This window comes from Argiope bruennichi, chromosome 1 (genome assembly GCF_947563725.1).
Source record: "Argiope bruennichi chromosome 1, qqArgBrue1.1, whole genome shotgun sequence".
Classification (NCBI taxonomy): Eukaryota; Metazoa; Arthropoda; class Arachnida; order Araneae; family Araneidae; genus Argiope; species Argiope bruennichi.
Window position 1 is genome coordinate 112,141,109 of NC_079151.1, and position 22,980 is coordinate 112,164,088.

General features: G+C 26.0%; 1 protein-coding gene across 2 annotated transcripts in view; it reads left to right on the top strand.

Annotated features, from left to right (window-relative positions):
• Positions 1-86: 86 nt before the first annotated feature.
• The window catches only part of LOC129976464 (DNA repair protein REV1-like), a 37,671-nt gene continuing 14,777 nt past the window's right edge, over positions 87-22,980 (top strand). For both annotated transcript variants that reach the window (XM_056090063.1, XM_056090072.1), the window contains exons 1-9: positions 87-320; positions 2,022-2,151; positions 6,282-6,447; positions 9,055-10,385; positions 13,579-13,936; positions 15,903-16,057; positions 18,724-18,843; positions 19,492-19,712; positions 21,300-21,401. In XM_056090063.1, the coding sequence (XP_055946038.1) occupies positions 240-320; positions 2,022-2,151; positions 6,282-6,447; positions 9,055-10,385; positions 13,579-13,936; positions 15,903-16,057; positions 18,724-18,843; positions 19,492-19,712; positions 21,300-21,401 (2,664 nt within the window). In that variant the 5' untranslated portion in view covers positions 87-239. The remainder of the gene's footprint in view (positions 321-2,021; positions 2,152-6,281; positions 6,448-9,054; positions 10,386-13,578; positions 13,937-15,902; positions 16,058-18,723; positions 18,844-19,491; positions 19,713-21,299; positions 21,402-22,980) is intronic.

The following is a 22,980-nucleotide window of genomic DNA, read 5'->3' on the forward strand; positions in this document are numbered from 1 at the left end:
TCGGCTTTTTTTATTTGTTGCTGTGATTTGTTCAACTGGCAACATAATATGGAAATGAAGTGAACTAATGTTGTATAATGATTTGTTTAGGTTCTGTTTTCGCTCATGACGGTTTTGGCAGAAATCTTGAAATGAATGCTGTTTTGTTTTATAGGTCATTGCATATATTTTTAACTTTAAGCCATTTTGATTTCTTTTAAATTTCATAAAAAATACACTCTTTTAAAAATCCAAGTAAAATGTCATCTAAACAACCAGGGGGATTATCTAAAAAGAAATCAAAGCGTACGCGACATAGAGAATCTGGGTTTGAAGAATGGGTATTACATATTTTTATTAAAATTTTTTATTGCATTTGAATTTTGTTGTCATATTAAATATTTACTCTACTTTGTAATGTCTAAAGTATTTTATCAGTTTTTTTCCCCCAAGTATGATTTTTTTAATCAAAAATGTGAATGTTTTTAATAATAGTCTGTTGCGGTTGTTTTTCTAATAATTTCGCATGAAATTATTATTAGTCTTCTTTGATATAAATATCTAAAAATTTTGTATCGTACTTCAAAAAAATTTTTATTCTCATAATTTTATTCATAATTATTTTGTTATTCACAATTACAGTTTTTATTATAAATTCCAAATAATGAATTATCTCTGAATGTTAAATATAATATTAATTCATTGCTTGAATTAATATTATAACATTATTTTTGGATAGTGTAGTTTAGGTGCAAGACTTAATAGGAAAATTGTGGTGCTTAGTTATTAAAACAAGATAACAAAACTTTTTTATTTTAGATGAAGAAATACAACAGCTGTAAACATTGGAAAGCCTGGAAACGTATTAGAGTTGAAAATTATTAGGAATTTTGATTTTTCTCTGCATATACTTATTTTAGGGGAAATTAATGATATTAAATTTGGTTATAAATGTTGCGGCAATCCTTTTCAATCCCAATGCATTAGACACTTATCTTTAAAAAGGCCTATTCATATAAACATCCTATATTTTATTCTAAGTGGTTAACACATGCGATGCTGGCATTGTTTTGTTTGATATTCTCTTGGAAGTTATTTCCTTGAAATTATTTTACTTTTTATTCTGAATTTGAGTTTCTTCACAACCTTACATAAGATCATCCAGAATAATATTAAAATTGCAAAAATTTTGAAAGTGTCTTTTTCCAAACTTATTAAGTATTATAAGTGAAATCTGCTAAAAAATTGTTTGAATGCCAAAAGAAAATCATTCAAATTTATTTGCAGTAAATTTTTCATTATTAATTAATTTTTCCTTTATATGTATAGTTTATTTTCAAATTACTTCTCAAAATAAAAAAAAATCCATAGTAGGAGAACATTTCAAACCCATTTCTCATCATTATTGATGCTGTATTCAAGACAGCACTTTACTTATTTAGTCTATATTAAAATAAGGAGAACATAAAACGTTCCTTAAATATGCATGCTCAATATAAAGAAATTGAGGCAAAAGAAAATTGCAGTTTTCAGGATAAAGCTTCTCTAAGAAGATAAAATATAGAAGTAGTTATCTCAAATAACTGGGTTTTTTTGGGGGGGGGGGCTGAAATTGAAAGTATTAAGTCTAATGCATAAGTCACAACTGGTGATAGTTATATTTAAATGAAAAATCCTTTTTAATTATGGGCATAAATCAGTGTCTTGTTTTCCACTAACTAATTTTTGAATCCAAAAAAAATTTGAATTTGAAGCACAGAACAGTATTTGGTATGTAAAAACAAAGTTAAGGTGCATAAACAAAAGTAAGGAAGGATGTTTTTTGACATATGAATAAAGCATAGTTTTTCCTTAAATATTTATTTTTAAGATTTTATACTGACCAAGCAATGTTGTTGTTTTGTGCTGATGATGTAAATTTCAACAGTAATAATGCAATATATTGTGGCAATTATTAGAAATTCTATAACAAACTTATAACTTTTAAACTCTTATGTAAGTTATTAGTCATCAAATAATGCTGTATTCATTGTTATTTTTAGGGTGGCTACATGGCTGCCAAGAAACAAAAACTTGAAATGCAATTTAAGGAAAAGAAGATGCTAGAGTTAATAGGAGTAAAAGAAACCAAGATATTTGAAGGAATTGGGATTTTTGTAAATGGTTATACAGGTATGATTTAACCTTTTCCAAAGCAGGTCATTCAAATTTTTGAAATATAATGACAAAACACAATCATTGTGTTTAATAGATTGTATATACATGGATTTTGTAGTCAAAAGTTTTTTTAACTTGCTTTCTTCCTCAGGGGAGAAGAAACTCTTTCAAAATAATTCCATAAATTCCTTGTAACAGTACCAGTAATTATGAATTTTATTTTTATAAACACTTTGATTTATGTTCTAGATAGCTTGAAACTTAAAATATTAAAAATACAAAATATAATATATTTACTACAGAAATTCTGAACTAAATTTTATAAATATTAATAATTAAAAAATAAGAAATATTACAATTTAATACAAATTATAATAATTTAATTCAACTATGAATAAAAATTATCTAATTAAAATGATAAAAATTAACAAAATTAAAATTTATTGATTTTATTTATCAATAAAGTGAAAAAATATCAAATAAAAAGCAAGATTAAAAATAATTTATTACTTGACTTGCAATTTCTCAAAGCATGTGGGAGTGTCTTTTTGTCTAACACATAATGGGAAATTTTTGTTTCACACATTGTTCGTGTTTCATGCATTTTATATATATATATATATATATATATATATATATATATTGTATATTTATATGTACATTGCAATATTTATGTATGTACATTGCAGTCAAAAGGAACCCATAATTTTTTTTTCACAAGTAAAAGATATGAATTAAATAAGAACTGGGAATGTTTTCTCCTTCACTTTCTTATATAATTAGACTCTCCAGTTTTCCCTAAAGAATTTGAATATCCCAAATATATTATGAAGGACAGGAGGGAAAACAATGCAGCCTCAAAGGACACAAAAAATTCTAAAAGATGGAATAATTATCCTATCTCGAATAATAGCTTTAACAAATACCAACACAATATGACACATTTTTTTTATAATGTAGAAAACTGAATATTCATATTGGGCATCAAATTTTTGACCAGTTGAAACCAAAAATAAGTACAAATTTGCAATTTTAACTACAAGATAATAAGCAGAATTTAAAAGTTGTTGTGCTCTTGAATTGTTGCATTGATACATATGTTTATAGTTATAGATAGATTATCAGTGAAGTATTGTTGACATATACAGATAAATTCTATTGATAAGATTGTGTAAAAAGTTTTATTCAACTCTTGTCTTTTTAGTTATTATATTTGCATGTGCATGACAGACAGACTTTTGTTGATAAACAATTCAAAATTTCTTATAACTAACTCTGCAAGACTGATGTGGGAATTGCATGCCAAATTTCCTCTGTGTAACTCAATACATTTTTTACTTATCATGTTGATAGATAGGTTAACATAAAACCAAAAATATGTTTTCTGATTCGGGTAAGTTTAAAATGCATAGATAAAGTCAGGTTTTTTCATAGTTCCATGAACTTTAAATATTTCGTGTATGAAAAGACTTTTTTGAAAAAGTTACACTGATACTTACTACAAAAAAACATAAAAAGAAGTTGACAGAAGATTGGATAATTGTTATGGGGGAAAAAAAGCAATAAACACTGGCTAATGAACCAAATATTATTCTCAAATTCTGGTCTACAAAGCTGTTTCCAAACTTGGAGCAAGATTTTTTCTACAAATGCAGTTTAGATTTCTTATGATGAATATGAGCCTTAAAAAACAATAATAAGGCATGAAAGAGAATTTCCCAAAAGCAAAATAATAATTTTGAAAAATCATATTTCAGGAAGCTAAACTTTTGAAAGTGTTGAAGAAGGTGTGGAGCTATGAAAATTTTCAAAATAGCTCTGTTGAATAAAAAATAACTAAAATTAAGCATTTTTCCTATTTAATATGATCTATAAATTATAATTTATGGACCAAAAAATAAATAAAAATTCATAAGTTGAATAAAGGAAATGAAATCACAAATACTAGGTCGTTCTAATCGTGTTGCCACGCCACCAGAAGAACAGAGAAAACTCAGGGAAATTAAAAATCATCTAAAAAAAAGGGTAATTTTCATAAAAACAGGGAAAGACAGAAAAAGGTAAGTAATGTGGAAACTCTCTCTCCCCCCCCCTCCTTTTTTTTGTGTGTGTGTGTGTTGTGTGATTATTCCAGTTTCAATTAATGAGCAGTTCTTTTTCCATGAGATTTCCGATTTACAGCTAATGAGCATGTGCGAGATTTCTATGATTGCGTGAAGAATAGAATGCATTTCTATGGTAGGAAAGCAACATTTAATCGGCGGAAGCTGTGCAGTGGTGTTTACTCTACCATACTTAAGTTTATAGAATGGTTTGTTTATTATTTGAGAAATTGTGAGTTTATTCAAAGTAGATCAGTGAATATTTTTAAATCAATAAAAATTGCTCAAAATCCTATGTTATAGGAGTTGGATGGATAAAAAAAAAATCAATCCTGATTTTGTTGAGTGGGTTTGAGAAATTCCACAAAATCAATTTGTTGCTTACTGCTCGCTTTGTAAGAAGATAATCAGCCTAAGTAATATGGGAAAATAGGCACTTACTAGTCATGTCAAAAGAGTAAAACATACAAAACTTTGTGGCAGTTTAAAACAGTCATCATTGATCTGGGACTTAGCATCTAAAAGGAATGACATGTCAAATCTGAAACATTAAATTTATGTCCGAAAATAAATTCTGATTTCAAACATCTTAGTTCAAGAACAATAATTTTAAACTGGATTTTTATGGGCATTAAAACTTTTTGTGCCACATTCATCCTTTAATTCATTTGATGGCATTTGGAAATATTTTCACATATGTTCACTGAAAGTGAAATAGCTAAAAAATGTATGTTAGGCCGTACAGAAATGTTGTACCTTATTTCTTATGAATTAGGTTCACTAGCTTCATGAAACTGATGGCTGAAAAATCTACAGAAATTGATGCCCAAATACTTGAACTAGTGAAAATGAATAAATAAAAAAGTTATCTTGCTTTGTAATATCTTTTGCTAAGTAATCATTAAATGATTTGTATTATGATAATAAAGATGTTATGTGTTTTATTTCACCAGAGTCCTTAATTTTATATGAATTACTATTAAAGAGCTTGAGAGGTAATATATCTCCCCATTTCTGATATATGGATTTTATCTTGCTAAATTCTGAATAATAAATAACAATTTTTTTTCTGTGTGTAAGTATATACCTTCTTTTAATACATTATTATTTCAAAAAAATGTTAAATTATTGCTCCCTTTCTTTACTTTGCCCACTCCCTAAAGCCATATTCCATTATAACTAGCACATTAGTACTATTTGTATTTTTTTGTATCTTGCATATATAGACAGGGAAAACACGGGGATTTTTTTACCCAGATTTGAGTGGCAACTATGTTCTAATCTATATTTTTCAACTCTAACTTATTAAGTCTTCACATTTTACAATTATGGATCTACAGAAGAATAATAATCTTCAATATGCATAAATGTATTGATGAAAGTATGGAAAAATGTCTCACATTGTACAATAAAAAAACTCAGTTATTAAAGCTGATTTTATGGATGAGATTGCTAAAGAAAACCAAGAAAAAAACAGCCAAACAAAAAGATACAGAAATACCAAAGAAGCATAAAAGCAACTGATTTCATGAGCACAAATTAGTGAAAAGTATTAAATTCAAGCAATTTTGCATATGGATGTGAACTTAATTGTGGCTGATTATTAAATAATCAAGGCTTAACTAAGAATGTTTTGATGAAGATGAACTCAATGATGGTGAACTTTTTAGCAATTAAGTAATGTAAGCATTTCAGATTATTCAACATGAGTTGAAGAAATATTTATGTCTTTGAATAAAAGTAAATATCATTGAAGTTAAACACTGCTCTTATTGAAAATTATTGTATAGTATTGTAACAGTATTGTATTTGTATAAGTAATTTGATTTATGAAATTTTGATGTATATTATTAATTTTTCTTTGAATTCTTCACAATTTTGAGTTACTTACATTACACTTTATACATTTTGGGGGTTGTGCATTTCCTTTATTTGTGTATATATGCTTGATAAACTACAATGGCATTATGTCAAGCAAATCAATCAACATTAATAATTCTATTGATATTCTTTTATTTACATTATTTATTTGTTATTTTTTAGATCCACCTGCCGATGAACTGAGAAGATTAATGCTCATTCATGGCGGCACATATTATCATTACCCTTCTTCTAAAATTACTCATATTATTGCATCTAATCTTCCTAAAAGTAAAATGAAACTTTTGAAGACTCAAATTTTTGTCACAGCTGATTGGATTACACACAGGTATTAATCTCATAAAATAAATTTATCTTCTGTTTTATTTATAATCTCTTTCTTTTCATGAAAATATATACAGCTATAAATTGTATTTCAGCTAAAATAGTCTCATATTATAAAATTTTCTTTTTTTTTAAATTTGTATCATTCATTGATCAGCTTAATCTACTACATTATAATTTTCCCCCAGTATTTTAAATAATCTCATTTTTACAAGGCTTTCAAAACTGTTTATTTCATACTTTGAGAAAAATAACCTAATAATACTTTTTTTCATGCAGTTATTTAATACTAATAAAATGTTAAATTAAACCAACAAAAATAATAAAATGTTCAAGTGAAATGCAAATAATCATACAGCCTTGTTCAATAAACTAGTCCTTCCTGTAAGATAAGGCACAGTTATACTATATCAAGATTTTTTTTAGTTGATGATAAACCATTGGGGGGATCATAAATTTCTTTCAGATATATCTATACAGCTGTGTTTGATTCTTATTAGAATCATGGAGTAATGTGGTTTCTGAATGACAAATGAGAAAGAATTTCTTACAGTGATAAAATATTATTTTTTGAAAGAGAAAATGGTTCAGGATGCTTAAGTTTAATAAATCCTTTAAGAACTTTGCATTTTGTTTAGAATAGTTTATAAATTGGCTGATAATTTTCAAGGTGATCATATGACATTTGAAAGTATGTTATCCTGAGTACCTTGAACTCAAGATAACTTGTAAATTATCTCTTCGTCAAGAGATCATTCAGAAAATATTCTGCATGAACAGTTACTCATTAAAAAAAAATCTGCAAATACCATAATTGTGTACTGTTGGTTAACAAGATATTGCTAGCAACAACTTTTGTAATGATTTGCAGCTTTAACATCCCACTTTTTATCTATACAACATCTGTTATAGGTGAAGGCTTTCAGATGGGGGAGGGGCAAGACATCGATTTTTAATTGCTTTGGATTAGCTTCTGCACTGGAGAATTAAGATTTTGAGACTTCTTTCTATCAAAGATATATTGGTTATTGTGATGAGGGTAGAACCATAGGGCAAAATGAGATAAGCATCTCAACAGTATATTCTTAGCTGGGCACTCCCCCTTACCTATATTCAAGAGGCATTAGTTTTGATTTGATATTTGGATTTAGTTAGTATGTTTTGGATTTTCGAATGCTCCAGGATTTCATTAAAGCTAATGCCTGATATCGCTAGCAAATACAATTATTTGTAATGTCAACAAAAATGTCTTATATGTTTAGATAATATTTGATAGAGTCGCCCAGCATATGAAGAGCATTGTATAATGCTCACCTAATACTTTCAGATCAGGAATTGTGTTAATCCTTTTCTTTCAGACAATTCAGTCCATATGACTAACCGAAGTTATACCCCCCCCCCAATTCTTGAATGTCAGAAGTTTTCTTATGGTAACCTATTTTGTGAACCTCTATTGGATATAGGCTTTTATGAATTAGTTCTATCTGGATCTGTATGGTGAAATAAGCTACAATAATAATGATGATAGATATGGTATAAATTAAATCTGTCTTGGTAAGCTTTTGAGAGACATGGTGCTGGTTCATATGTTATTCTTATTCTCTGATACGAATTCAAAATTGGGACGATTGCCTCAAGTAGTAGTTTCAAAAGGTGAGAGGACTTTATTCAATCCTCAAGATTGGTGTTGATTTTGCTAAATAAAATAAAAATATGTATTTAAAGAAAAGTTTAGTATAAGAAATTTAGAAATTAGTATTAGTATTAAGAAATAGGTGCAGAAAAGAGCAGTTGAATGAAGTACATTAATGCAATGTGCAGAAAATTAAGAAAAGTTGTTGTTTTCACAAGAATTCTCAGGAATATAGAGAAGGTGAAAAAGATGGTGTACATGTATATGATAATTTTTTTTTTAAGCTATTCAATGTATTATCTAAATTTACTTCAAATTTTCTTCACTTGTTTTAATACTTAAGAATGCTTCCCTTGATCCAAAATATTCCTGGAAATATTTAGAATGCTAAATAAATAATTTAAACTCAATATTTTTTTTAATTATGCTCTCGCTGCTATCCAAATTAATCCTACTTTTTTTTTTTTTACAGTGAGATTATAGTTGGATTCTGAAAGTAAATTTAGCAATTATTAATGAATATAATTGGAAAATATTCATGAATTGAATATTGGTGATAAAAATGAATGTTAGGATTTTTCATCAACTGCTAATTAATCATCTTAAATAAAATATAAATGTTAAAACTACTTTTTGTTCACTCCTAAACTTTAAAATTATTTTTCTGCTTCTACAATTTTGCAAAAACATATCCACCATATGAATATTAAGATTTTAACTAACTAATATATATAACTATATATATATATATATATATATATATATATATATATATATATTACATTTAAAGAAATTATAGTAAATAAATAGTTTCAATTCAAGAAATTTCAAAATTTGTTGAGTGAATATCATGAACTTTTTTTATATTTGTTTAATACATTTCACAAATTTACTGATCAGTAATAGATGATGTATTTGATTATTTGTTTTGCATTTAAAGAATTAAAGAGTTTTATTCATACATTTATTTGTCTTTAGCATCAAAGCTAGAAAGCTGCTTCCTTATCAGGATTATCTTTTATATACTCCAGAGGTAGCTGACAAGCAACAAAGATTACAAATAGGAAACTATTTTCAAAGGAAATCTAATTTTTCATCTAATACTGAAAACCATACTGTTAATGAAGGTAATGAACCAAAGAAGGAAATTAAAAATGCTTTCATATTAGAAGAAGATTTAGAATCAGACTTCAGTACAGATTATAAACCAAAGGCTGAATGCAGTTTAGTTAATAAAACTTCTCTTCATAAAAATTCTTCATTTATAACCTCTTATCAAAAACCTGTTGTAAACAGTCATAATAAAGTCTCATCTCCTATAAAGTCATCTTCAAATGTAAATGTTCCTACATCAGCCCTAATTCAAACTGTCTCTAATAAGGATTCCTGTACAGATTCTGTAAAAAGTAGTTCAATTCATGAGAATTCTCATAAAATGTCTTCTGCGTATTTATCACATCAAACGAAGAGTACAAGCAATCATGATAAAGTTTCACCCTCTATCAAATCATCTTCCAGTGTAAATATTTCCATATCAGCTCAAAACCAAAGTAATCCTTGCAAAGATTCATTACATTCAGAACCATCTTTAAGTAGCAGTGGTAGCCATGCATTTAATGAAAGCAATTTGCCAAAAAAGAAAAATGAAAACACATCCTTGATTGAAGAATTATTTGGAGATTTAGAATCAGACTCCAGCACAGATTCCGAACAAAATGTTAAAACCAAGTTAATTAATAAAAATTCTCCTAGTGAAAAATCATCTCCTAATTTTTCAAATCAAAAGCATGGTATAGAAAAATGCAATGAAGTATCATCTCTAATCAAATCATCATCAAATGTTCCTGTTCAAAGTATTATCAATAAAGACTTGTCTCAAGTTAAATCATCATCAAACATTAACAATGTGGCACATCAAAACATTCCTATGAACCAGAGTATATCAAATAATGAAACTGATTCAAAACCCTCAAAAAGTGAGAATGTTTCCATATCACCACAGAAGCATAGTAAGTCTGTAAAGGCAGGAGATCCTAATTTTTTGGGAGAATTTTTTAACCATTCACGGAAACATCATATTTCCACTTCTGCACAGGAGCTAAAAAGATATGTGCAATTCCTTGTTGAAAGTAATAAGGAAAAGCATTTTCCTAAGAGAGATAGACTAAGGGAACTTGCTCGTCAGTTTCCGCATGATTCTTCATTCATTACTTCTGATGCAAAAAGTAAAGCACGACATATCATAATGCATTTGGATATGGATTGTTTCTTTGTATCTGTTGGATTGAGAAAACATCCAGAACTCAGAGGTATAAATGCTTTTCTACTTGTTGTTATTCAGCTCTAAAATATGTATTCATTATTGTGTTACTAGTGAATCTTGCTTTTTGGGGAAATTTGTATTAGTCTTTAAATGAACAGCTTAGTTATTTACAATCAAATTATATCCCATCATAAAAAGGTTTTAAAGCAATAATTATTTTTTATAAGACATTATTATCAGATAATTTGTTTCTCATATTATCTCTAATCCTAAACATTGTGACATGGTCATATTTTAGGATTGATTGATTTCTTGTTTTTAAAATTTACTCTTAATTATATTGTGGTACTAATATGCTCAGAAAAAATGTATTTAATATTGTTTTAGTGTACCTGCAGTGGCCAGTTTTCAACTAGAAAGCTGCCTAAAATTGCTGGGCTAAATGAGGGCCAGATGCAGGCAAGTCGATTAAAAAGATGTTATTAGCCTAGTTGCGTCAAATAAATAGATTTGTAGGGGAAAAATAAATCCTAGGAAATGTAAAAAATTAGGAAATATTAAAATATTAACACTTTGTGAAATATAAATTGTGAGATACATGTTTCATTGCATTCACATAGTACTGAGAATCTGTTTGAATAATATTGTGCACAGATCTGGATTATTTGCAGTCATAATAAATAAATTTACATTCTTGCGAAGTAACTAGAATAAAGAAAGCCTAAATAAATCATTAACTTCTTGATTTGGTTAAAAATAAATGTGGAACTAATTTGTCTGGTTTATTAAAAGAACATCCTTATATTGTGAATTGCTGAGAAGTGTTAATTACATAACCCTATTACTACATGCTTGCATATAAATTGAATAAATAAAACAGTGAAAAGTTTTATTGTAAAATATATGTTTTAAAATTCAAAATTAATGTGAAAAAATTTGCTGAAGTAAGTGTCGCTGATTTTTTTTTAATTATTATTATTATTATTTTAAATTGATGTGAAAATGAATATTGAGTGATGAGATACTTCAAAATTATTCAAGAATAAAATTTTGATTCATTTCTAATTGAAATTTCGAAAAATCCTTTCCTTATTAAGCAGTTAGAACATATATGGTAACTACATGTCGGATTTGCTGATTCTTAATCCCACAAACTTACCTGAACAGTATTTTGAACAACTTTTTTGCCATTCATGCAGAATGAAGCAATTTACAGATAATAAGCATTAATGTGTGTGTTTTAAAGTTTTTATTTTCTCTATATTTATTACATATTGATTTTATTTAATCTAAATATTATGCTTGTTAAACTATCTTAGGAGAATGGAATCTCAAATTATTTTTAGATCATTAAGTGGTAATCTACTATTTAAATTGTGTTATTATGAAAACGTATTATATATATATATATATATGGCACATGTTTATGAATTATAAATGTTTATGAATTATAAATTTTAAAGTAATTTGCTTATATATCCATTCTAATTTCATTATCATTTGTGGGCTCACCTTGAAATTACCGAATATATCATATGGCAAATAATTATTACACATATTTCTGTTTTAAAATTTTGCTTTCTGTTTCGAATCCTGTTTTATTAATAAGATGAAATTTTTCTTTCTTCTTATTTTTTTTAATTTATTTTAATCTTGAAATTTTTTGCATATTATCTGAAAATTTTATAGCATTTCAAAAACTGTTTAGAATGCAAGAGATTTAGAACAGCATAAATTTCATATTTAAAACTTCAAATTTTAATAAACATATATATTATTTTAGAAGCCTCATTGTGCTGTGCATTTCTCTTATTTTCTATCGATATATTTTCAGATCTAATGTTATAACTGGAAAAAAATAGCAGTGTTTAAAAATCAGCTGACTTTTAAAAAATTTCTCCATTGCTTCATTCTGAAGTTAAACCTTAATTATAAGAATAACAAAATTTTTTTAAAAAATTTAAGCATGCCTTACACTGAAATATATTCAACATGAAAAAATAAAGTCAATCTTCATATCCTGGATCATCAACAATTAAAAAAAGGATGAAATATTAGTTGCAATGATGAAAAAAATGAGTTCCATATCAGCAACAAAATATATTGTAAAATATGCTTCATTTTAAAAAAAAAATTATAGAGCAAAAAATTTGGTAACATTAAAAAGATAATTTTTTGAATTTTTAAGTGGATATGAATATCATTTTAAAGCTGTTATATTTTTAATGGTTATAATGAAAAAATATTACAAAATTTTGTGATTTTTTTTAATTTATTAAAGTTTAAAAAAAAACTTCCTTGTGAGCATTTCCACCCTCTAAAGACATATGTACACATACTCTCCAACAACTGTGGAATTCCTTAGTTGCTATGGAAATTCGGTGAAAACTGCAAAATTACGGATACTTAGAAAAAAACTGCAGAAAATTACAAAAATACACTGAAAATATATTCTTTCCGAATCCTCATTCACAGCAATGATGGTAGTGAACGAATTGTTAGCATGGTTAGAAGAAACAAAAAGATTCTTGTTCCTGTATGAATACAAAAGCACAGGAATTGCTTTTCTTTACAAAAATGAATATGAGAATTTGTTATAGTGTTAAATTGAGCAATATGCCATAAAAAAGTCAAAAGTGTTAGCTGTTTAATGAAATAAAATTGTTAATGTCTAACAAATAGTGTTAGTATATTTGATCAACAAAATCATGTTGTGTGTGTATTTGCTTAATTATTTCACTTATATATTTAGTCAATAGTAATTGTCAGAAAAATAATTTTGAATAATGTTTGAAAATATTTTTTTAATAATGAAAATTCTTTGGAAATATCTATTTATCAATAATTTGTTGTTATTACTTTATATATAATATATCGCTAAGAAATGCTACTGATGACTGGGTAACCAATGTTGGATGGTATCTATGAAGTTAAATCATGCATTTTATCTTGAGGATTTGTTTTAACTCAAGAATCCATAGAAATTTGAGGTGTTTATATATCCTTTGTAACTGTATATAAAGTATGGCATCTTGGAACAGTGCAAATTTAACTATAAAATAACTTGATTTTAGTCTTGTATTTAAATAAATTTTAAATATCTAATGAAGAATTAAATAAAAATTCGGTTTAAAAAATATTTTTTCTATCTTTATTACCTTGAATTCTTTTTCTACATTCTTTAAATGTGGAATTATTGGAAAGTAAAAAGTAATATTGTTATTTATTGTCTTTTCAAGGACTTCCTGTTGCTGTTACTCATTCAAAGGGAAAAAGAGGAGGCCCGCAAGAAGGCAGTGATATCAACTTTGAAGCTTCCCATTATACAAATGAATCAAAGAAAAAATTAAAAGGAGTTATATCAGGAAATGAAGCTTCCAAAAGTTCTAATCTAACACCCAAAGTATCAATATATTCCAAGGAATATGGGTCTTTGTCTGAAGTTGCTTGCTGCAGCTATGAAGCAAGGAAAGCTGGTGTACGTAATGGCCAGTTTTTAGGAGAAGCTCTTAGACGTTGCCCTAATTTGCAAACCATTCCTTATGACTTTGAAGGTTATTCAGAAGTTTCAAAGAAGCTTTATGATATTGTTGCTAGGTATTGTTACACTTTTGGTTTTATGCTTCTTTTAAACCTTTTGTTACTTTTTTAAAGTGCTTATTTTATTTAATGGAAATTTTATATACTTCAGCAATATTTACATGCATTAAAAAAAAAGAACCCTTTATTTTGTTTTCCATTTTTTAAATATTTTGAATGACATCTCATACAAAATTTGAGTTCAATTCTCTACAAACAAATCTGATAATATATTCAAATTAAAGATTACTCAACTAAAAAAATTTTTTGAAATTCATGTGTAGAAAGTTTTATACTTAGAAACTTTCTTTTGCATAATATTTTTCATTCAATTTTTTAATCTCTCTTAATACCTGTATTTTTCTTTAAAATTCCTTTCCACTATATTATATTGAGGTGTATTGCCTATAGACACTCTAATTTGATATAAGTGTTTGTTTTGATAGCAGATATTCTAACTAGTTGTAAATGAACAGTTGTGTATTAATTTATAATATTGATGAATGAAGTGTCATTAATTGAAGCCATTTGTAAATTGATGGGATGAAAATATTTTTGCAAATTAATTGATAAAAATTACTCTTCTCATCTCTCTGTGTGTATATATAAATATTGTTCAATTTAACATTGATAATATTTTTTATCTGTGTTAACTGCTAGATGTTTATAATTATAACCAAAATATGTAATAAAATTTTAATGTAGTTAAAGAATTTGTAGGATTAACCTTTTGCTTATAGGTAGTATAAATGTCGTAAATATTATTTTGTTCTGTGTCTCTAGTATGAAAATTCATCTGTGATCTCTACTAACAGTAAAGATGAAGTGTGTGCGTGCGTGAATATTGATGATTAATTGGCTTAGAACTTCCAAACTTGGTGCATACACATCTTGATGGATAGAAATGGGATCTTTGGAATGATTTTTTTAAAATTTGAATCAATCAAAAACTGAACAAAATTTTCTTAAGCAGTTTATCTGAAATCAGATATAATTAATATTCCTTGTAAATCAGCTGGTCACCCAAATCTGTATTAATTATTCAGATTGTTTCATTCCTTTGTCTTGAATTGCCACTTATACAATGAATGGATATATATCTAGTGAAAAGAAAACAAGTAGTTAATCAAGAGGAGCCATAATTTTCTTTTTAATAATTTGAGAAAAAAGAAAAAAAATACTTTTTTTGTTAAAATTCCTGTGTTAAAATGTTATTTGAGATTTAGTCTTAACTCATAATCTAAAATTCTTGCTATGTATAATATTTTATTGTTTGAAATTACACATTGGACCATCATTAAGCATCACAGAAAACCAATTAAAAGAGACAAAAGACACAAATTATGTAACCAACCAACACAAAAGTCATAAAATATTTTAAAATTACTTCATAAATAACAACACAGCATGAAATATATTGGCAATATTCCTGCCGAACTTTAATGTACATGTTTTAAGCCACTTTTAGATTTCAGCTGAACTAAACTTTTCTAGTTTCTTTTTAATCTTAATATGGAACATAAAAGTATTCTTTGAATTTTCTTATAAATTCCAAATATGTTTCCACAGTTGATGCAAACATGATTAAACTAAAGTTCTAAATCTTTCTTCTTTACCAACATTGTTGAAATGAATCAGATATCTTGGCGCATAATAGTACACAAATTATCTTTTTATGATAGAAATAAAATAATTTGTAATTTATTAATGAAGTATATCAATTTGAAACTTGTGATATTTATTTAATTAGCAAAACAAATGCTAATATGTGTTAATTTACCCCATAATGTTGATAGTGCAGTGGTTGTCAAATGTTATAAAGGAAAGCTAAGGTTCAATGCTAACTTTCAGAAAAAATTTGTAAGGAATTAATATAGATATTGTAATCTATATTTGCTTATTGAAACAATTAATATACAATGCAATGCATATAATAAGCAGTAAATATTGATGTATATGATTGATATTAGAACTTTTTTTATAGTTACACCTTAGATATTGAAGCTGTGAGTTGTGATGAGCTGTATATTGATTGCACAGAACTTTTGCAAGATGTTCAGCTATCACCACATCAGTTTGCTTCTGTTTTGCGTGCTGAAATTAAAAGAGAAACAGGATGTACTGCCTCAGCTGGAATGGGTAATTAATGAACAACAGTGTAATTTGGATATTTTTTTATATTTATGGGTTTTATATTCTTTTCAATTCCTTAATATTTCATACTTATTCACAATTCCTTTAAAACAATGATATATTATAAAATCTAATAAAATTAGATTATTAATAAATATTTTTATTTTATAAAAACTCATAGCGTTCGACTATCAAAAGCTAAAACTTCAAACATAATGTCCAATCAGGTTATTTTTGCTGATTATTGTTTCTGATCTCAATATGAAGAAAATGCATTATATATTTATGGCTAATATTCACTGAATATGGTTATTGCCCTATTTCTTCAAAATTATAAATTTAGCAATCTTTTATAGTAGTTTGATTAATGGCATCCTCTTTGAAAACTTTAGAATGAAGTTGACTATCCAGGCTGGATTTTACTATCAGAAAAATCTTACTCTCCTTATGGGGTTTTTAGAAAGGAAGAAATGGGAATATTGTATCAGTACATATGTTTTCAATTATTCAGTTCTAATAAAGACTGCAAAACCCTCTAATGAACTGTTGTTCAACAAAAAGCAACATAATTCCACTCCTCTAAATAAAGTAAACTTTCTTTTGAATAAATTTGATAACCCTGTTGTAATATCATAATAAAGTATGCTTTGAGAAATATTGGGTAAATTTTCAAAAGCAGAAGGAAATGATGAAATAAAAGAGACACTTCCTAGAAACTGCAGTGCGTTTTATTGAAAAAAGAAAAGAGTGAAAACTAATAATTTGTATTTAGTTGTTTTTTGGAAAAGTTGCACCCCCCCCCCCCAAAAAAAAGAATAAAGTAAATCTTATTTCATTGGTTTTGTTCAAAACAAAGTTCAATTTTAAAAGTTCATTTTTAAAAATGCATCTGTAATTTTTCTTGTGAAGAATTTTTGTTTTACTATTATGGAATTTTTATTTTGTTTACAGTATACATATATTCATTTTAAAACACTGATTAATAATTGTGTGAAAACATTAAATTTCTGTGAAAACATTAAAAAAAATTATATTAATAAAATTATCTAAATTAATAATAATATTCAATCAAAACTATATGCATTTCATGTACCAATTTAAGTGTAACTACCTATTGGCTGATGTATCACAGCCTCGCATTAAAAAAGTAGTGAGATGTTTCTTTTTTTTATAGATATATATTTTAATAATTGATAGGGAAATTGTATTTTTAATGACTGAATTTGTTTTAGATAGAATCATTGAATATCAAAGATTTCTTTTCTAATAAATATTTATTCAGAAAATCATTTTCTTGCACTACAAATTTTTAATTTTCAATTGTTCTGTAATTTTTTTAAATATAAGAAACAATTGCATATTCATTAAAATGTTATGTAATTTTACAGTAAAATAAATTTTTAAAAATCTCAAAGGGGAAAGGATTGGACAGATACTACCCTGCATTCCTCAAAGGATTCAGAAATAAAACATTTGAATTTTATTATTTGTGTATTCAAAAAAAAAAAATTCCAGTCAAACCAATGTTCCTTATATGCTAATTTGATTCTGCACAACTTACTTAGCAATATGTAAAAATAAAATCTAAGAGTAATATTTAATCAATAATGCTGATTACTTCAAAATTACAATATAGATCTTTGAATGTAATTAAATATATCACAAAGCAGAAGCGCATGTGTATGCAAATAATATTTATTTCTAATCAGATATCATGCAGTCATTCCTTTCTATAAATATATAATAATAACTGAAGATTATCTTGATTAAATACAAACATACACCTTCTGTATAGACAGTGGTGGAAAGCATTTTGAACTAGATTATAAAGTTTCTATAAAGTTAAATACTAGAAGCTTAATAATTTTTTTCCACATATTATTGTTTTTCATTTATAGCTGGTATATAATTCTTAAAATACGAGTCCATAACTTGAATTTCATTCTTAAAGAAACATTGTTAAGTATTCTATATCAGTAATATATACATATATATATATATACATATATATATATATATATATATATATATATATATATATATATATATATATATATATATATATATATATATATACAGATAGATAGATATAATTTGTACAATTTTTTGCAGTTCATGGGAAACGTTCATATTTCATGCAAGGTTTGGGTTTACAAACCATGAAAAATTATAAATTTTGTATTCCTTAAAATATAATTTGCAATTTTCTATAAATTATATGAAATTCTATTGATTTTTAAGCATTATATATCTGGAATAAAATATGTTTTTAAAATATAACCTATATCATTGTATATTGGGGCCCATGTGCATGCACATGAGTATGTGAGAAAATTCAATTATTAGGCACATTTAATTTTCACTTCATTAAAATTTCAATTTTAGTATTCCTTATGTTTATTTATAAACATTATATTAGCAAAATAAGTTATTCATAAATGCTGAATATGATATTTTAATCACTATAGGTCGTAATGTTATGAGCCTCAGAATTGATTTTTATTATCTTAAAAGAATATGAAATTGATTCTGTCTATTTATTAAAGTAGGATGTAAGTAGCCCCATCTCTTGAGTAATGCATGAATCAAAATTACTTTCATGTTACTTACATAAAATTAAACTAAATTGTGCATTTTTATAAAATTTTTATGGTATACTTTCAAACTTTTAGGATCTAACATGTTGCTTGCACGGCTTGCTACTAAAGTTGCCAAACCCAATGGCCAACATTTTGTTCATGATGCAGATGTTGAAAAATTTATGAAACAGCAAAATGTTGGAGACTTACCTGGTAAGTGTTTCCACTGCAAGTTTCCAATAGTATTCGATAAGACCCAGCAGCACTTTTCTTTGAACAAATAAAACTTCCTGAGAAAGGGCTTTGTTGGCTTGTAATTCTACATCTTCAAAGCCAAAAGAGATATGTTATTTATGCTTCAGTAAAAGATATATAATTAATAGTAAGGGCTAATGAAAGAGTTTTGGCATGAATATAGTTACAAAATTATGTAATGCAATATACCATCTCTTGTAAATCCTTCAAAATTAATTCACAGTCCTAATTTTTTATATGAATTTTTTTCACTGCTTTTATTGTTTATTGCATAAAATTCATACAACCAATTTATATTAGGTATTTATGTACCTGTTAGAATTATGTACTTAATATAATTGTCATATTATGCAAAAAAAAAAAAAAAAAAAAAAAAAAAAAAAAAAAAACTTTTTGGTGTTGATAAAATGCTTCTTTTGTGCACATTTAGAATTTTCCCTGACACATCTGCAGATAACATAAATAATATATCCTACTTAGATTGATTTTTTTAATAAAAATATTCAAAAACCATTATCAATTATATTTTTTATAAATTGAATAACTTTTTAAATTATATGTAAATCTATCATATACTAGACTCTTATCTTTTATTTATGATTCTAGGTGTGGGTTATGTCACTGCAGAAAAATTTCGTAGTTCAAATATTAGAACATGTGAGGATATGCAGAAAATACCACTTTCAAAATTGCAGCAAGAGTTTGGACCAAAAACTGGGCAAACTTTTTACAATAATTGTAGAGGAAAGGATGATAGAATTGTGAAATACTTTAAAGATCGTAAATCTGTTTCAGCAGAAATTAATTATGGCATCAGATTTGAAACGGTAGGTAGTAATTTAAATAATTGTTTCATATTTAATAAAATCATGGTATCTGTTTTGCAAAATTGCAATTTTTTTAATAACAATATTGAAATTTTAAGGATAGGTTTGGAATTTAGGAACAAGTCACTTTTACATTAGAACATGAGTTTGCACACGCAGAGATTGACCACTTCAAGGCATCCTTTATTAATGAATTACAAGTGGCTGTTAAAAACTTTGTTGCCTGCCTTCATACCAATGACATTTTAAATGCACATGAAAAATTTAGGAAATCTAATAACATGTTTTGCTTCTTTATTGGCTGTTTCCTTGTCATCTCTACCTGAAGCAACATTTTCATGTTGAAGCTATTGCTTTTCCCTTCTCTTCTCTTTTCTTTCTCTTTTATCTCTCTCACTCCTCTCTTTCTCTTCTTTCTCTATACTCTCTGTGTTAATTGCTTGTAATGGTTTGCTCTGCAAAATAAATTTAAACTTTGATAAATGAATAACCCATATTTTTTTAAAAACCTTTTTCTGCTCGCTTTGTGATAAGTTATTTACCTATTTCTATTTTTTCCCTAATTTTTAAGCTTACTCTGGCTGGAAAAATGTGCCAAATCTTCATGTATTTATCATTAACATTGGGGAAGGGGACCAGGATAAAATATTAGTAGCAATTAGAAAAACAATTTGAATTTCACTTCATCAATAAAATATATTTTTTGTAAAATATACTTAATATATTCTTAAAATTTAATTGAAAAGTAAATAAAGAATAACTAAAAAGAGAATAAAAATTATATTTAAAAAACGGTGTCATTAGAAAGATAGGGCTTTGAATTTTATGATTATCTAAAATATATTATGCTATAGTACTTTCATAAATTATAGTGAAAAAAATGAGATGTGTACATTTTAAGAGAAAGTTTTATAGAGTATATATAGTTTTATAGAAAGTATATATAATTTGAATTTATATTAAAATTCTTTATTGATATGGTAAAGTGGCAAATTTCTTATTCTTTATTTAGCACATTATTTGCTGAAAATGTATTTTAATAATTTGGGAAACATAGCTAAGTGGACAAAGTAAAGTTTACATGAAATCAGATGGCCAATTTTGAATCTTTATTTAATTGGTATTTTATACTTTTATTTACGTAAGGCTATATTAATTTTTTGCAATAAATTTTATGAATCATTTCCAAAGACTCAATGCATTTTGATAAAAAAAATTATAGACATTAAACTTGATTTTTTTTTTTTTTATTTTTTTTTGTAAATTAAGGATTTTAGAATTACACATGTAGCTTAAAAAATTGCTTGCTTATTAAAACTGAATACTCTGTGCTGATGGCTTTTTTTAGGGGATGATATTATTGCATTCTACAGTTTATTTATATTTCATATAATATTTTTATTGCTTTATTTCTAACAGTAAATTTTTAAGCTATTCTGTATTAGAATAACTATACAGTAATACACATTTAATCATTTGATTTTGTAGTAATCAAAGATTTTTCTTTTTTATACATAGATGCATAAAACTATGTTTCATAAACAATCTCTAAATATGCATTTTTAATATTTGTTTAATTTTTTTCAGGAGGAAGATATTTATAACTTTATTAATGAACTGTCTATTGAAGTACAAAACAGAATTCGAAAATTGAACAGCAAAGGAAAGCTTGTGACTCTAAAATTAATGGTAAACAAATTTTGATGTTAATTTTTATCTTTAGCCTTGTACTCATTGAAATTTGAAATTCATAAATAATCTACTCTACTTCCAAACTACCTGTAATTCTACTCCAAAATACAATTGTATGTAACAAAACAGATGGTTTTCCATTATTTAGTACAGCACTTTACCATGATAAGAAGCAAATAATGCAATTTCAAATGGAGAGTTGCACATATGTGAATCAGAAGATCAAATATGTAAGAAATGAATCTTATTTTTATATTCTCAGTGTATTTAAATTTTTCATATGTAATAATATAATATGTTCCACTCAAAATGAATTTAAAATATAAATAAGTACTCTTGTTATAGAAAATATTCCCATTAAAAATGAACAAAGTTAACTGATATGTTTTTTAAATTGAAGCTTCTATCTGTTATAAAATTGCTGCTTGTTTGTGGTCAATAATTTTTGTAAAAAACTTAACTATTGCAAAATTATCTTAATTGTATTGAAATACAGTTCAAATTTTGCTATATGTTGCTAGATTATTGAGCTAATAATAAAATCTATAAATGATTAAAAGAAATTTAGTTGAAGATTTCCCTATGTTTCTGTTTGCATTAAAAATTTAAGAATTCAATTCTAATAATATTTCTCAATTTAAAAAAAGAAAACATTTCTAAAATATCAATATCTGTAAATATCAAAAATTTATAATTATGATCTGAATTAAAATATTATTTAAATTTTTAATACTTTACATAATTATAAAATAGGAAAAATACAGGAATGAGGTATTAGATAATATCTCAAAAATAAAACAATAATAAAGTGCATTTTAGAATTATATCATAGAAATGTGTTTTTATAAAATTGTTTCCATTGACAAATTTTATGAAACAAAATTCTTTGTAAGTGGTGAAAAAAGATTTCTCCCCCCCCTCCCTTCTGTTCCTGTAAAATATTTCCTCTGTTGTCATATTTTTTTCCCTTCCTTCTTATATAATTTTTTTTATTTATTTCTAGGAAATAAGTTTTTTTTGCATAAATTATACTTTGTGATTTATTTTAAAATTTTCAGAGTAAAGTATGTAGATTGAAATTAAAACATGAATTACCGAAATAAAATATTTCTTAATATGAAAAATATTGCCAAATGGCATTGTTCACTCTCTGTTCAGATCTTCCTTTAAATAATGTACAATTAAGCATGCTGAGAAGTTTTTACTAAAATATTGTCAAAAGTAATGCAGTAAAATAAGCAGTCTCTTGCAGTAATATTGGTTCATCTATTCAAATAAATTTTGTGCATCTTATGGATTTGTGTTACAATTGATTAAAGCAATATATTCCATTTCCTTTTATTTGATTTTGTACTAATTTGAATACATTTTTTACATATTCTGTTTATGTAATGATTTAAACTGAGTTGGTGATATAAAATAGTAATTAATAATAAATAGACTTAACTTAATATCATTTGTATTGTATGAAGTTAGCATTGAATTTTTATGAATTATATTTGGCATTGTATATAAACTTTTGCAATCTTTTGAAAATTTTGAAGGATGAAATCTCTCTCTTAAATTTCTAGAAATT